Below are 14925 nucleotides of genomic sequence, written 5' to 3' on the forward strand. Positions count from 1 at the left end.
CATAATTTTAAAGTTTACTTTAAAAATGTAAATATCTCCCAATATTTAACAGGTAAAGAAAATAGCATATTGGTTTATTTTATGTGGTTGTTATATTTTATTTTCCAAGTAATACTGATTAAAAATATTTACACACCTACTTTTAAGTCCACAGTTTAGCACTCTTATTTGTATGGCTTTAAAAGTTATAGCACAAGATCTTTACATTAAGGATCGGGGGAAAAGATTCATTCAAAACAAAGCCTGATATATATTATATACATGTTTTTCTCTGTATTTTAAATACATTAATTTTTAAATGATGCTCATCTTTTTTTCATCTGGTGGTAAAATACTAGTGCAATTTTTCATCAAAAGTTTACCACAGATACAAATGAATTTTCCCAATTGAAAATGGCCCTTCAGCTGCCATTAAATGAAATTTCTCAACCTAACTTAAGTGAAAAAGAATTGGTAGTTGTCATTATAAGTAAAAATATAAAGTACTATAGCATCACCTACATCGCTCCTTATAACACAAACTTGAAAGAACCAGAGATGCTTTACAGAAGTTTAGTTGGTTTTGAAAAGGCACGTGGGTGTGGGGAGTTTTTTTGTGTGTGTTTTTAACATTCTAGAAATTTTGCCACCACCACTCTGTTTCTCTTGCAGAGATGACATCTGTGACTATCAGGGTAGACAAGAATGTTGTTCAAATGAAAGAAAGCCAGAAGCCAAAATTTAACTGCACAGTAACAATGCACTTTTCTTCATGCAGCCTTGTTTCCTATATATTCAATTTTCTAACATGCATTAGAATACATATGCTTGTATTCTAATGATTTTACATTTGATTTTACAATATGGAAAAAAGTAAGGAAGGACATGACCTGGGAAAGAAGGGAGAACATTTACCACCAAGAAAATAGATACATTCGTACCCAACTCTATAAGAATATAATCCATTTAAGTTTCCAGAAATATACTTCTCAAAATTTCCCATTCATTTCTGGGAAAGATCCCTCCTCTGTGGCATTAAGTGGGGGGATCAGTTTGTTTGAACAGAGACAGTTCAGCACAACAGGAAAGAGTCTGACTTTGGTCCACTTGTCTGTTAGCTCCAGGGCAGTCACACTGCCCAACATCAGTTCAAAAACCCAACACGTAAGTTTAAAAATGTATTCACTGGTTATTTCACTCTAAAGCTGGCCCAGGTGTTCTGTTCTCCTTCTCTGCCCCTTCAGCTTGAGAATCCATTGTTGGTTTGGTCTCTACACCCTCAGCATCTTCATGATCTTCTCCAGCGGCCTCAGCAGCGTCTTCTTGGCTAGGCTCTCTCTCCTCCTGGTTCATGATTTCAGGGGTCACTGGATCCAAGTCTGCTTCTAGAAGCTCAGTTTGTACTTCCACTGGCATCTGATTTACCCTTTCAACATGCAGCTCCTCTACATGTACTTCAGTACCTTCTTCAGTCTGAATTCGACCCACTTCTAGGTAACTCACCTGGACCTGCTCTGGAAGCTCACTCATGTGTGAATCGTGCACTTGGCTGTCCTGGAGCAGATCTGGATGGACCTGCTCCACAGTCACTTGTGCTGAGTCTACCTGAACTTGAAGCAGTGGTAACACATGTACCTTCCCAACTTGTTCTATAATAGTCATTGATGTCACAGGTTCAGTTTGCACACGAGTTTCTACTGAAAGAACTTCTTCGGTTACTAGACGCTCTGAAATATTATGAGTATCACTGAGATGCCTCCTGAATTCATTTCCTTGCATAAACCACAAGTCACAAAAAGTACAATGGTTGGGTTTATCTCCAGTATGTATTGCCAAGTGATCTTTAAACTGGTCCCAGCTGTTAAACACACTGTTACACACCTGAAATAACCAAACAGATGATGTTAACAATACTTAAAGAAAATATGGATTCATTTATTCTCTGTAAGAAAAGAGTTGAAGACTTTTCTGAAAATGTTATGTAATATAATTTGGTCCAAGGGATTTTGTAATTCTTTTATCTGGTCTTTCAGCTGATGTAGCTAACAAATAATTTTGGGAAACATTAAATACATTTTGGGAAACATTTTAATATTGCTTTCATTGTTTAAATGTCACATAAATTCTAAGACTATAACATTATAATTTCTCCTATAATATCAAAGTTTAGAACCATTACATTATTTTGGGATAAATATATACTAATCATGAAAGACACGATTACAGCTGGTCCACCTCCTCTGCCCCACTCCTGACTTCTGATTGCTCTATGGTTGATTCTAACCTGTTTCAGACTACCTGTTACTTAGGACGTATTTATTGACATCGGTATCATCTAGTACTGGGTAAAAACACTATTCTAATCCCTCTTATAAAATCAAGACACTGGTGTTCTTCACTCTCATTTCTTTCTAAACTATCAGCTCTCTATCTCTGCTCTAGACTCTGTTACCCTTCACTTTTAACGATTTCAAATACAGTCTCCTCTGCTAAGGTCAGAATATAGCCACACATACCTGACACTCATAAAGCTTCTTTCTTCCCTTTTTTGCCCCCACTCCAGTTTGGCACGCAGTCAGGTGACATTTGAGAGTGCTATTTCTAGCAAATCGTTCATGACAATTTGGACATTCAAAAGGTTTTTCACCTATTAGAACGGAAAAAAATTATATTGACGAATTAAGAAAAACAGAAAAAGCAAATAAAGTTTTTTCTTTTTGGTTAATTCTAAATAGGACCTTCTTAAAAGGAGGATCAGAATTTATAATTCAGATGTTTCTATCACATCCAAAGACTCTTCTAGAGGTGGAAAAATAAGTTTTTAGTGGTTATTATAATTGTTATCTGTGCTCTGATGAAGAAATAAGTTTTGTTCCATGTTTTTGCATTTCTTTAAAAAAATGTATTTCCCCTTAGATAAAAATTAAATCAATCTGTTTCAGGAAAACGCATCACTATCCATTCCACAAGCATTTTCTGAGCACTTGCTGTGTGCCAGACCATGTGCTAGGTGATGACGATAAATAAACTTTGTCCTTGTTTTTAAAAACTTCCTATCACAGGCAACAGTAGTTCATGAAAGTGAAAGACATGAAAATAAACAAATGCAATGCACTGTTGAAGGTGTTACAGAAAAGAGGGCAATGAAAAATGTACTGCAGGAGCACAAGGGCAGAGAGTGATTAATTCTGCCTGAAATGGAATGAGAAAAAGAAAGAAGGAAGTTTAGTCTGGGCAGGGGCACAAAAGTGTAAAACAGCATTGATGGGTGAGAAGCAAAGAGGGAGGTATCAATGACTCCCAGATCTCTAGCTTAGAATACCAACCAAAATAACTTAATGTTACTCATCTCAAACCCTTTTCCAGTATCACTGCCTTTACTCAACCCCTCGTTCTCGTTTAGATTACTCCAACAGCTTCCTACTTAGACCTAGTAGGTTTCACTCTACTCAAACTTATCCTGCCAGTCATCTCTCTAAAACATAAATCTGATCAGATCGTTTTCTGGTTTAAACTTCTTTAAAATGACCCAGAGTCTTCCAAGATAAAATTGAACTCATTTACAGCATTATGAAAATAACTACATGATCTCAGCCTCATCTCGCATTCCTTTCTCTCCCTTGCCCTTGAACCACTCACTGGTTGATCATCCATAATGCCTAAGTACGAGTCACATGGTCAGCCCTTCCTAACTCTTCAGCTGCATCTCCTGGGCTTTCCTCTACTTTGATCCAATCCTCGAGCCACAATGACTAACTAGTAGCTGTGCTCTGAACAAGCTGCTTCCTCTCCTTCCTCTATGCTGTGGACACTTCATTGCATTTGCCTGGAATATTCATTTCCTGGCTAACTCCTGTTCCTTTGGGAGTCATCACAGGGGAAGCCCTCTAGGAAGCCAGCCCTGTGTCTTCCATCACAAACAGCCCAGGCGGGCATTCCTGTAAGACTCTGTGCTTACCTCTAGCAGCACTTAGCCCGTCACACTGTGATTGTGCCTGCTTGTCACCCCAACATAACTGTGAGCTCCTTGAAGGCAGGGATTCTAATATTTCTTTATCTCCATGACCTAGCAGGTTGGCATTATCATTACTATTTTCCAAATGGAAACAAAATAATTCAGAGGACAAGTAACAGCCAAAATTTTACAAATCAAGCCACAGATTATAGTGCATGCTTTCAGAACATACCAGAAACCAAACCACTAAATAAAAGTATGCAAAGTATGAAACTGGGGGGATGTGGGGTGAATTATATATATTTTGCAGGTACAAAACAGGAACAGGATTGCTTATCTTTACACTTAGTTTGTCATAAGCAAAAAAATCTTTAACATAAACAGGATTTAAAATTTTCCTCTTGCTCCTCTTGAATTCATTAAGTCACTGATCACATTTGCAACTATCTTGTCACCAATTATTAGTGCAGTAATTGAGGTTAAAAAGACAACAAAATTCTGTTTATGTGCTTACTAAATGGTTCTTCCAATGGGCATCTGGTTCTATAATTTGTAACAACTACTTAGGTTAATTAAGTTGCTTAAGTTAGCTCACATCATTGTGAAAGAAAAGACAAAGACATACAACAGAGTGTCCTTAGCTCTATGTTCTGTTTATCTAATCCAAAATATGAAGTACAAGGCTTGGAAAACACATTTTAAAGCTTCCAAAATGGTCTGTGTTGTCTTATTTTCAAACATGTAAGTCATTAGGGAATGTTTTGGGTAAAAGAGACAATTGCTTCCACTTTCACATTGCTGGAATATAATATAAAAGTGACTGATTATCCGCTAGGGTGCTGGAAACCTCTATCAAAGTGCGCTACTTACCAAGTAACGTTTATTTACTAATTAATGTGCTTCTGTTATATCACTCCTTTTGCAAAATGACTCCAGTTAGTACAAAAATGGTCATCAACAGACCATTAAAATAGATATTTTTTACGGACCAAAAACTTCACTATAGGCAGTTTCCAAATATATAAGTATATACATTTAATGTCTGAAAATCAGGAAATATTTCCCCAAAAGATTTCATAAATAACTATTAGTTACCCAAGCCAGTACCTTAAAGCCTTTTAAATCCATACTGTGCATTAAGTATGTGTATAAGCATCCATACTGTGTATAAGATTTCCTTGCTATTTCCATATTTATTCAGTTCCTGAGTATTAATAACAAGAATTTATTTGTATACTAGGGATACCACATTATTTGAATCTATCTGATTTCTGTTTCAAGTGGCATGTAGTTAGCGACTCTGGACAGTGAAGGATCTATGAAAAAATTTCACCCAAAGTTCTCCAAACTCCAGCATCAAAGAGGAAGATTCTGAACAGTGAGAAATACCTATACTGTATTCATTGTATTAACAGTCTGAACAGCTTTAACCATCACACATAAGGACTTGGGAACAAGTGTCCAGACATCTAACACTTAACACACTATAGCAACTGCTGTCCCCATACCTGTTATAGTGGGTTTAGGGACTCCCCAAGATTCAAGTCATTGGTGGTAGTTCTTGTGTCTGGCACAGGCGTCCTAGCGAAGAATGTTTGGGGAGTGGGAACAAGGACAGGGAATGTGACAGGGAGAAATAATCGGCATGGGGGATGGATGCACAAGGACCACAGGCCCTCAGGCAGACTCCCCAGGACATCTCCCTCATGCGGGATGGCTCCCAGGAGGACCGTCTAAACACCTTACCCTTTTCATCTCCCTGGCACATTTCTCACACATTAGCCCTTGGACAAGTGGAGGATTGGGGGAAGATGGACATATACTGCCTACCTATCTACCAGGCCAAAACAGATGCCCAAATGTACGCAAAGGCACAGACACAGCCAGGATTGTCTGTAAATGTATTCATCTATGTAATCTGTTAACATAAGACAGCAAATGTAAAAATAGTGAGGTTATACTATCATTAGAATTTCATAATTTATAACCATTAGGAAATAATCATGAACTGTGTTTTACATATTTCTTTTAAAAATATAAACATTGGCAAGGTGCAAGAATATCAATTACTTTCAAAGTTGATACTGATTTTGTTTTCAAAAAGTATCAATGTTTCAACAAACTAATATTATAAAAACAATATGTACTCAGCCTGCACCTTAGAAAATACAGATGGTTTCTGTGGTACTAATAAAAAAAGAATTTAGACAGAGTTGAAGTGATGTGGAAAAAATGTATTTTTAACATAAAGTATTTGCTAATTACCTGTATGTTTTCGAAGATGTTCTTTAAAATGTCCAAAGTGGTCAAACTGTTTCTCACAGTACTGACATATGTGAATTTTTTTCCCAGTTCTTTGCTTCTTACTGACTCCACCTTCTTCAAGGTGGTAACAATTGAGATGCTGTTTCCATGCGCTCTCCCGAAGATACCTTTTATTGCATATTTCACACTTGAAACTCTCAGTGGAGTGTGATTTCATGTGTTCCTTAAAATGGTAAAACAATTTAAATGAACGGTTACATTTCTCACAATGGAACAAGTTCTTCACATGTGACAGCTGAAGTTCCACAATTTCAATACCTTCTACCTGTTTGCTTGTGGGGTCAGATGCACAGCCATCTTCTTGAATCTGCCCTTTTCTATCACCTTGACGGTACTTGCTAGTAATATCTGCCAACAGTGCCAAAGCAGAATCATCAGAGGAACCTGTGCTCTGAATGTACTTTATGGACTGCTTGGCAGAAGCCACTTCCTCTATTGTTTCAATGCCTTCATCTTCCACTTCAATTGTGCCTTCGGCAATCTCCACCTCAATTTCAACAGGTTCTGATTCTACAGATGGTAAGGACTCAGTGATAACATTTGAAGTTTCTGCAATCTTTCTTTTTTTGGTCTCACTTTTTCCTGTGGTATTTTCCTCTAGGGGCGCAGAGTTTTCTTTGTTCCTGAAATATATAACGTATGGATTTAAAAATCGGTAAGATCCAAAATCCTAGTAGGCTTTTTGGAAGAAACTGATAAGCTGATAATAAAACTTACAAGGAAAAGCAGAAAACAAGATTGGAGGATTTATCCTAATTGATTTGAAGACTTATTGTAAAGCTACAGTAATTAAGACAATGTGATGCTGGTGAAAGGATAGACATGAAGATAAATTGAACAGAATAAAGTTCAGAAATAGAATCACACTTGTTTAGTCAACTGACTTTTGAAAAAGGTTCCAAGATACTTGAATGAAGAAAAGATCATCTTAACAGTGGTGCTTGAACAACCAGTACCTCTATGGGAAAAATAAACCTTGACTCTTACCTTCATGTCATACACAAAAAAATTCAAAATGGATCATAGACTTAAATGTAAAAACTAAAACTTCTAGAAGAAAACAGGAGAAAAATCTCTGTAATACTGGGTTAGTGAAAGATTTTTTTAAATAGCACGCAAAAAGGGAAAACCTTAATAGCAAAAACTAATAAATGGGTTTCATCAAAATTAAAAATTTGTGCACTGTGAAACACAGTTAACAGAAAGGCAAATCACCGAGCAAAAATGAGGCCCAGCGTATTATTGGACACTTTGGGTACTAGAGATAGTATGCGCCTCCCTTGGGCATTCTACTTTCTTCTTTACGTCAGCTAATCTGCAAATAATCATCTTTTAAGTGGGACTCCAGGCTACAATGGAAGTTGTCCATCAAGCTGTGGCACATTCTCTATCTTTGGGGCCCCAAAACCCTAATGACCCCTTTGAGCTACAAGTCTCTGAGACTGCTGCTTCTACAGATTAGAGCTTCAGGCAAGGGCAGGCAGCCTCCAACCAAAGGTATTCTCTGGGTTTTAGAATTATCAATTCTCTGACATGGCTATGAGGTATGCTCCCTTTGACAAGAAAGGATTGGTTTGCTGTTGGGCTCTTGTTCAAACTGATGCCCGATGAAGACTTTGGAGCTCTCTAGCCTGATAATGCCATTTGGGAGGGTAGCAACTGCCTTCATGACTCGCAAGGTAAGATGTGCCCAATCAATCTCACTTTTAAACAAAAATAGTATAACCAAGAAAGCAGCTGGCCTCTTGCATTGATGTGAAAAAGTGGGAGCACTCCTACTCTGTTGACCAAAGAAAGCCACTAGATGAATGGGGTCTGATTCACTGAGGGCTTAGCTAATCTGAAGGCTGATGGTGTGTTCACCGGGCTGCTGCAGACGCTCTATGCAAAGCCAAGAGGGGATGTGTGGTTGTTCTACTCAAGAAGGCAGAACTCAAGGCTGTCCTCACAGCTCTGGACAACATTCTCCACAATGAACCTTGTTAGTTTTACTGACTTCTGAGCTGTTGCTAATGGCCTAGCTGTTTGGAAGACTTAGAAATCTTGGCAGATTAAAGACATCCATCTTTGGGGCCACAAGTATGGAAACAAATAACATCTGCTGATCAAACTATCCCTGATGAGAGAACAGAGGCCTGTTCTCTAATGATACCAACTGAAACAAGCTGCTGATCAGGCCCAGATTTCCATCACTGACACCGAGATATAACACTGTACTGAACAAGATGACACACCCACCACAACAGACTAAGCAGAAAGTAAAGGACTGTTTTTGATACAGATGTTGCCACCGCTCGCCAGACTTGTCACACCTGCCAAAAGTTGGCCTGTCTCATGGTAAAGGAGACCACATCGTACAGGCATTGTCGCCAACTGTTCCTGGTAGACTGACTGCACTGAACCTCGGAGCCCGTCTCAGGGCCGTCAGTGGTACCTCACCACCGCTGACACTTTTTCCGGGTACACTGCTGTTGCTGTTCCAGTCTGACCAACTGGTGCTGGCCACACCACCATCGTGGCCCTTGAGACTAATATGTGTCTTATGTTTAGCTTTCCAGACCATCTGATAATGATGCACCTTCAAGCTACTCAATGACTGGCTGACAGTCAGGTATCTGTGGACCGTCCACGACACTGATTCTGCAGCGCCCTCTACTGGCCTCCTCAAATACTGACTCAGAAAGACTCCTTGGCCACAAATCTCAGTAAACACTGAACTCAGCTGTCCCAAGGGATCATTTCTTCTCAGCTGCTTTCTGAGTAAGGATCAAGACAAAAGAGGCAGAAAGTTATAAAAACTTACTTGGGAATTTAGGATCCTGCCCTGACCATTCTTAAATACAATCCTTTTCTTCCCCCCACCCCCCCGCCGGCAACGCTGGCACAGCCTGGGTTGGTGCCTCTTCCAGGTGACAGCCTGGTCAAAAGTAGGCCTAGCAGGGGCCGGCCCAGTGGCTCAGGGGGTTAGAGCTCCGTGCTCCTAACTCCAAAGGCTGCTGGTTCGATTCCCACATGAGCCAGTGGGCTCTCAACCACAAGGCTGCCAGTTCAATTCCTCGACTCCCGCAAGGGATGATGGGCTGTGCCCTCTGCAACTAGAAACGGCAACTGGACCTGGAGCTGAGCTGCGCCCTCCACAACTAAGACTGAAAGGACAACTTGACTTGGGGGAAAAAAATAAATTAATTAATTAATTAATTAAAAAAAAAAAAAAAAAAAGTAGGCCTAGCAGATTCAAAGATAAATTCTAATTCAGCTGTCTGGATTCTCTTATTGAACTGACATCATCCTAGATCCTAAAAATAATGACCACTTGGTTGAATATACTGCTTGCTAAGTACACTTACACTGGCCCTTGTGAGCCAAAGTAGGAGACACAATGAATCTCTAAGTTTTTTAATAAAAATGCCTTTGTTCCTGACCACTATGGATGAAAGGTCTGGGTAAGAGGAGAGGACGGCTAGGAAAGAGGTGAAGTTTTAGCTACTAGAGCAGGACACACAGATTTTTGTGGAGATAGAGGGAAAGCAACAACCCTGGCAAGAGGGGAGAAAATATTTTAGACTCTAGGAGGTAGGGGGGAGGAAGGGACATTAATGATCGTTGTCCTTCAGAACTTGCCCTAGAGCCTCCCTCAGGGAGGCAAATGCTCTGATGCAGCTCTCACCAAATGTTGCAAGCAATCTGAAATTGTCTGCTAGATATGTCAGCCCCTGCCCAACGGCTTTGACCCTGATTTGATTACCATTTCCCTTAGCTTTACTAAGAAGTACTTTGGAAATAGCAGGGATGGCCAGGCTCCTGCATGTCCCGTGTAAAACATCAGATGTTTGCCCCACTACCATTCCCAAAGCTGAGGCTCCAATTGTGAGCTAGATGATTGCCACTCAGCTGACATTCCGGAGCTCATGGCAAACAAGACAGATTGCACTGACTGCCTTGGACAGCCCTCCAGAGACAAGGACTAGACTCAACATTCTAAGCTGGAAAAGGGGGAGGCCACACTGGAGGCAGTGTCACCCTGTGCCGCTGACTGATGAAGGTCCCACTTTGGGTGCACAAACAATAGTAAACAACACTTTCTTTCAAAAGCACCTGTGTGCCCCTGGGACTCTGCTACTTGTGTGGAAGTCAAGTACTAACTTCCTTTCCTCCCCCAAAACATGACAACTTGCAAGTCGGGGTAGAAGATACCATCCAGTGTTTAAGGAAACACCACTGGCAGATGAGTTTAGTTCTCAGGTGACTGTGGCAATCTCTCCAAAACGAGGCTACCCGTGGTTACTTGGGAAAAGCGTTGTAGAGTAATAACTGACTTGTTATTTATGCGTGCCCTATGGGCAGTTTTCCCTACAGTGGGAAATCATCCAAATAAAAAGATGGTATAAAATTTGTGCCTGACTTAAGCCAACGTAATCGATGATGCCACTTATGCTCTGGAAGACATTTGTGTCAGCCCATATCACTAGCCAGGATTATTATAGATGACAGACTTGCCCTAGACTTCCCCTTAGAGGCCAATGCAGAGACTGTGCAATTGCTAAAACATCTTGCTGTACTTAGGAGAAAGGCACCTGGCTTTCTAGGGATTTGTTCAGTCGGTTGAGTCCAGGACCTCAGGGAAATGGGTGCACGGTTAAGCTCAGCACTGCAGGGTGGCCACATCCTGCTGCTTGGAGTTGTTTCAAGTCCAGTGTGAGGAGTTGAATGGATGAGGTCCCAGTCCCTATTGGTCAGATTAATCAGAGTGGACATGGAGCTGTATGCTCATGGGAAAATTCACCAGAAGCGAAAATAATGTAGAATCAAGGATACTGTTGGGAGTTAACTTTCCTTGGTCCCTTATGTGTCTGCACGTCTTATAAACAAAGACACTGACAGCCTTTTGTTCTGGACTATCTTTTCAAGGTTGTTTGTATGGCAAACAGCCGTAGAAGACGTAGCCTGTCTTTCTCCAGAGTGGAGAGTAGGTTCATTTACTGGCCAGTATATGAAAGATAATGCCCCTCAGGGGCAAAGGATGGGGAGGTTTGCTTGCAGCTCATTATAAAAGATCTGGGTTTCTTAAAGCTCAGAGTTCTCAGCTGTGATGCAAAGCACTGTGAGTACAGCACACATTCAGGCCACTGTGTCACCCGTCTGTAACTTGGAGGTGAAGGCAAGAAAAATTGATAAACATGAAGCTCATGCTGCTCCTGTGAGAAACAGTCCTTCTTCTGACTCGGGAGTCTGACGTCTTCTGCCAGCATCCACAAAACCTAGCTTACAAATAGGATAAAATCTCAGATCCTTCAGTCCTTGACAATAATCCAATTTTAAAAATGGGCAAAATCTGAAGAGGCAAAATCTGAAGAGATACCTTGCTAAAAGATAAACAGATGGCAAAAAAGCACATGAAAAAATGGTCCATCCACACCAGTCATTAGAGAAATGCAAACTAAAACCACTCTAGACTTATGAGCACAGTTAAAATGAAAAAGCTTCATCGTCCCAAGTATTAGCCAGGCTGTGGATCACCTGGAACTCACACCCTCCAGGTTGGAATGTAAAGAGTGCGCCACTTTGGAAAACTGTTTGGCAGTTTCTTAAACAAATTAAGCACCATAATTTTCACAAAATTAAGCACTTAATTTCCACACAAAAAATTAAGCTACCATACAACCCAGCTATTCTACTCTAGGTCTCTACTGAAAAAAACGAAAAGAAATGTCCAAGACCCCATACATAAGTGTTCATAGCCACTTTATTTGTAAGAGTTAAAATTGGAAACAACCTAAATGTCCATCAACAGGTAGTATATTCATACAATAGAATAATACTCAGCAATAAAAAGGAACAAAATAGTAATACCCACAGCGACAAGGAAAACTCTGTAAAACATAATGCTACGTGAAAAAAAGCCAAACATGGAAGAGTATTCCCTGTAGGAGTCCATTTATATGACATTCTAAATAAGATAAAACTACAGAGATAAAAGTCAGAACAGTAGTTGCCTGGGGATCAAGGTCCACTGCAGAGTCATAAGAAAACTTAGGGTGATGGAAATGTTCCTATGTCTTGATTGTGGTGCTAGTTACATCATGATATACAATCAACAAAATTCAAACTCTACACTAAAATGTGTGAACTGTATTATATGTAAAGTACAACTCACTAGGCTGGGGAGGAAAAATCTGTAAGGCAACTGCTGCTTCCCAACAAACAGAAACCTTCTCATACAGTTTTAAACAAACAATGAAATTCCAGCAAAGCAAAATAAGGTCCTAGTATTTTTTACAGTGTCATTCAAAAAGTTTATACTATATTCCAAAAACATTCACTCACTGCAAATGTGAGAAGAGCACCTTACTCAAAGACTTTCTGTATCTGCAAAACAGTTATACAATAATCTCAAGATAGAGTTGCCTTACCCAGTTGACTTAACCACAACTAAATTTTTATTCCAAAATTGTATTTTTATGACAAGCCAATATGTTGTCTTCCTATTTTCAAAAAACTCTTCAGAGTACGCTGTATGCCTAACTGGTTCAAGAAATAATTCAACATGTTACTAAAAAGCACCGATGGTTGCAATTACTATAAGGTCCCCAGTCTTATAATAACAAATTCTGTAAAAGGGTGTAAATAGGACTAGGAAAACAGCTGTATCCAGTTGTTTTTACCTTCATCGCCCAATGACTATACACAAGGACTCAATTAAATGCCTCCCAAATCCAACTGAGGCCACTGTAATAGAATATATTCCACTGTTCTGCTGCCAAGGACTTTCCCCAGAGTGAGATACTACTCACTACCATGAACAGCAAAGGGACCACACAGAACTTTTTTCAGAAGATTCTCAACTAGGATTTCACCATAAATCTGGTATTGCCCCATCCATATATAGCCCCCTAGTCTACCTCCACTTTGAGAAAACGATGACCTAATCAGATATATATATCCTTAACACACCTCAAGTTAGTGTTCCACATCTCAGCTGTCTCTACAGGCGAGTACTGATTTGGTTTTAATCAGCATGCACCCGTCCAACCACTCACAAATGTGTACTGCATACGTATATGCCAGACACTAGGCATCAGAGAATATACACACACTAAACTCGTCAGAAAAGTGTAATCTTGAACTCTAATCAAACTAATTAAAAGCTCATTAGGAGAAATGATATTTATGGATTATTACAGTTCAATTATTTCTTAGAGCTATTCTAAATTATATCTTTTGACTAAACTACACCAGTGAGTTGGACTAAATTATTTTGCCCCATGTGAAACTGATTTTACCAAACTGCCCTTTAATGTTATGGCAATGACCTATACTGAGGATCATAAGACACAGAAGAAGGAGATAAGCAGTTCGCATTTTAGAATACTACGTGCCAGACACCACACTAAGCACTTTACATGCATCAATGAATTTAAGCCTCACAAATAACCCTATGTAAAAAGTACCATTATTATTCCCTTTGACAGACGAGGAAACTGAGCTGCTGACAGGCTAACACACACAGACCTAGGATATTACCCAGGCAGCCTGGCGGACTCCAGAACGCTTGTTCTGAGTCACTCTATAACAATACCACTGTTCATCGTGAAAGATGGTGAAGTCTTTATTCATTGCATCATTTAATGGTTTCTTAATACTTCCTAGGAGAAATTTTGTGTTTTAATACCAGGAGTGGCTCCTAAGCAATCAATTTGTTCTCATAACCATGAATAACGTAACTGAATATTTTTTCCTTGTTCTTTACACTAGGTGCTTCAGAACTCAGGGCTAGATTTGGCCCAACTAGCAAATATGCAGACTTAAATGGCATACATTTTGGCCACCACATTTCTAACTTCACTGATTATTGCCTCCACCTGGCCTATTTACTTTATCTTCACCAATTTCCTCTTACTTTTAAACAGTACTATGTTAATCTTTGTAAGCCAAACTCTTTTTAGAATAAGGCTTGGTACAAATAATTAACTACTTGAATTCAACAAAACAGTTTATAGAGAACTTCTTAAAAGTTGCCTAGTTCTCTTTATTTTATTAGATACAAAAGATGTTACTTCAGTTAATCTTAGCACAGGTTTTTGCAAAAGGACAAGAAATCAAGTGTGAGGGAAAGAACAATCAGTATCCAGAAGAATTTTATAGATCCTTAAATATTCTTAATTTCAAAACATCAGTTCTTTATGGTATGACATATACAATAAATTCTTGACGAGGTTATGTTAAACATGACTGAATGTATCTAATTGTACCTCATTAAAAAAGTAAATAATTACCTGACTTCAAGGGCTTTGATAGCTTCTAGCATTTGTAGAAACTCTGCTGCTTTCCATACATCATTGGCTTCTTCTTCTCCTTGTATCATTAATTTTGCTGTATATGTGAACTCAATTAAATGACGAAAGGCCATTTTACTAACACCTGTGAAAAAGACATGCATTAACATGTATTCATGTTGATTCAAATCTTACAACATTTGGTAAAGAAAAAAAAAAGCCCACTGTTTGGAACTTGATTAGTATTTGTCCTTTTTGAAACTTATTTCCTGGCAGAATTCTCATTAACAGTACTGTATTATTGTAGCCACATTCCAGCACTAACTAGCAAACTAATGTCTTTCCCAAAGATTTCCTAAAGCTCTTATAGAAGAATAAAATCTACCACTTAAG

The 14925-nt window shown here is 39.1% G+C and overlaps 1 protein-coding gene across 7 annotated transcripts in view; it reads right to left on the reverse strand.

The window, feature by feature from the left end:
- Positions 1–14925, reverse strand: part of ZNF131 (zinc finger protein 131) — a 24493-nt gene continuing 9568 nt past the window's right edge. For 3 of the 7 annotated variants that reach the window (XM_074328961.1, XM_019736244.2, XM_019736246.2), the window contains exons 4-8: positions 14533–14677; positions 6525–6882; positions 6200–6422; positions 2496–2626; positions 1–1860 (exon numbers count right to left, since the gene is read on the reverse strand). In XM_074328961.1, the coding sequence (XP_074185062.1) occupies positions 1174–1860; positions 2496–2626; positions 6200–6422; positions 6525–6882; positions 14533–14677 (1544 nt within the window). In that variant the 3' untranslated portion in view covers positions 1–1173. Of the gene's footprint in view, positions 1861–2495; positions 2627–6199; positions 6883–14532; positions 14678–14925 lie in introns of those variants that run through there. The other 4 variants (XM_019736240.2, XM_019736243.2, XM_019736241.2 and 1 more) reach the window with 2 other exon arrangements.

The sequence above is a fragment of the Rhinolophus sinicus genome, linkage group LG03, assembly GCF_036562045.2.
Source record: "Rhinolophus sinicus isolate RSC01 linkage group LG03, ASM3656204v1, whole genome shotgun sequence".
Taxonomy (NCBI): Eukaryota; Metazoa; Chordata; class Mammalia; order Chiroptera; family Rhinolophidae; genus Rhinolophus; species Rhinolophus sinicus.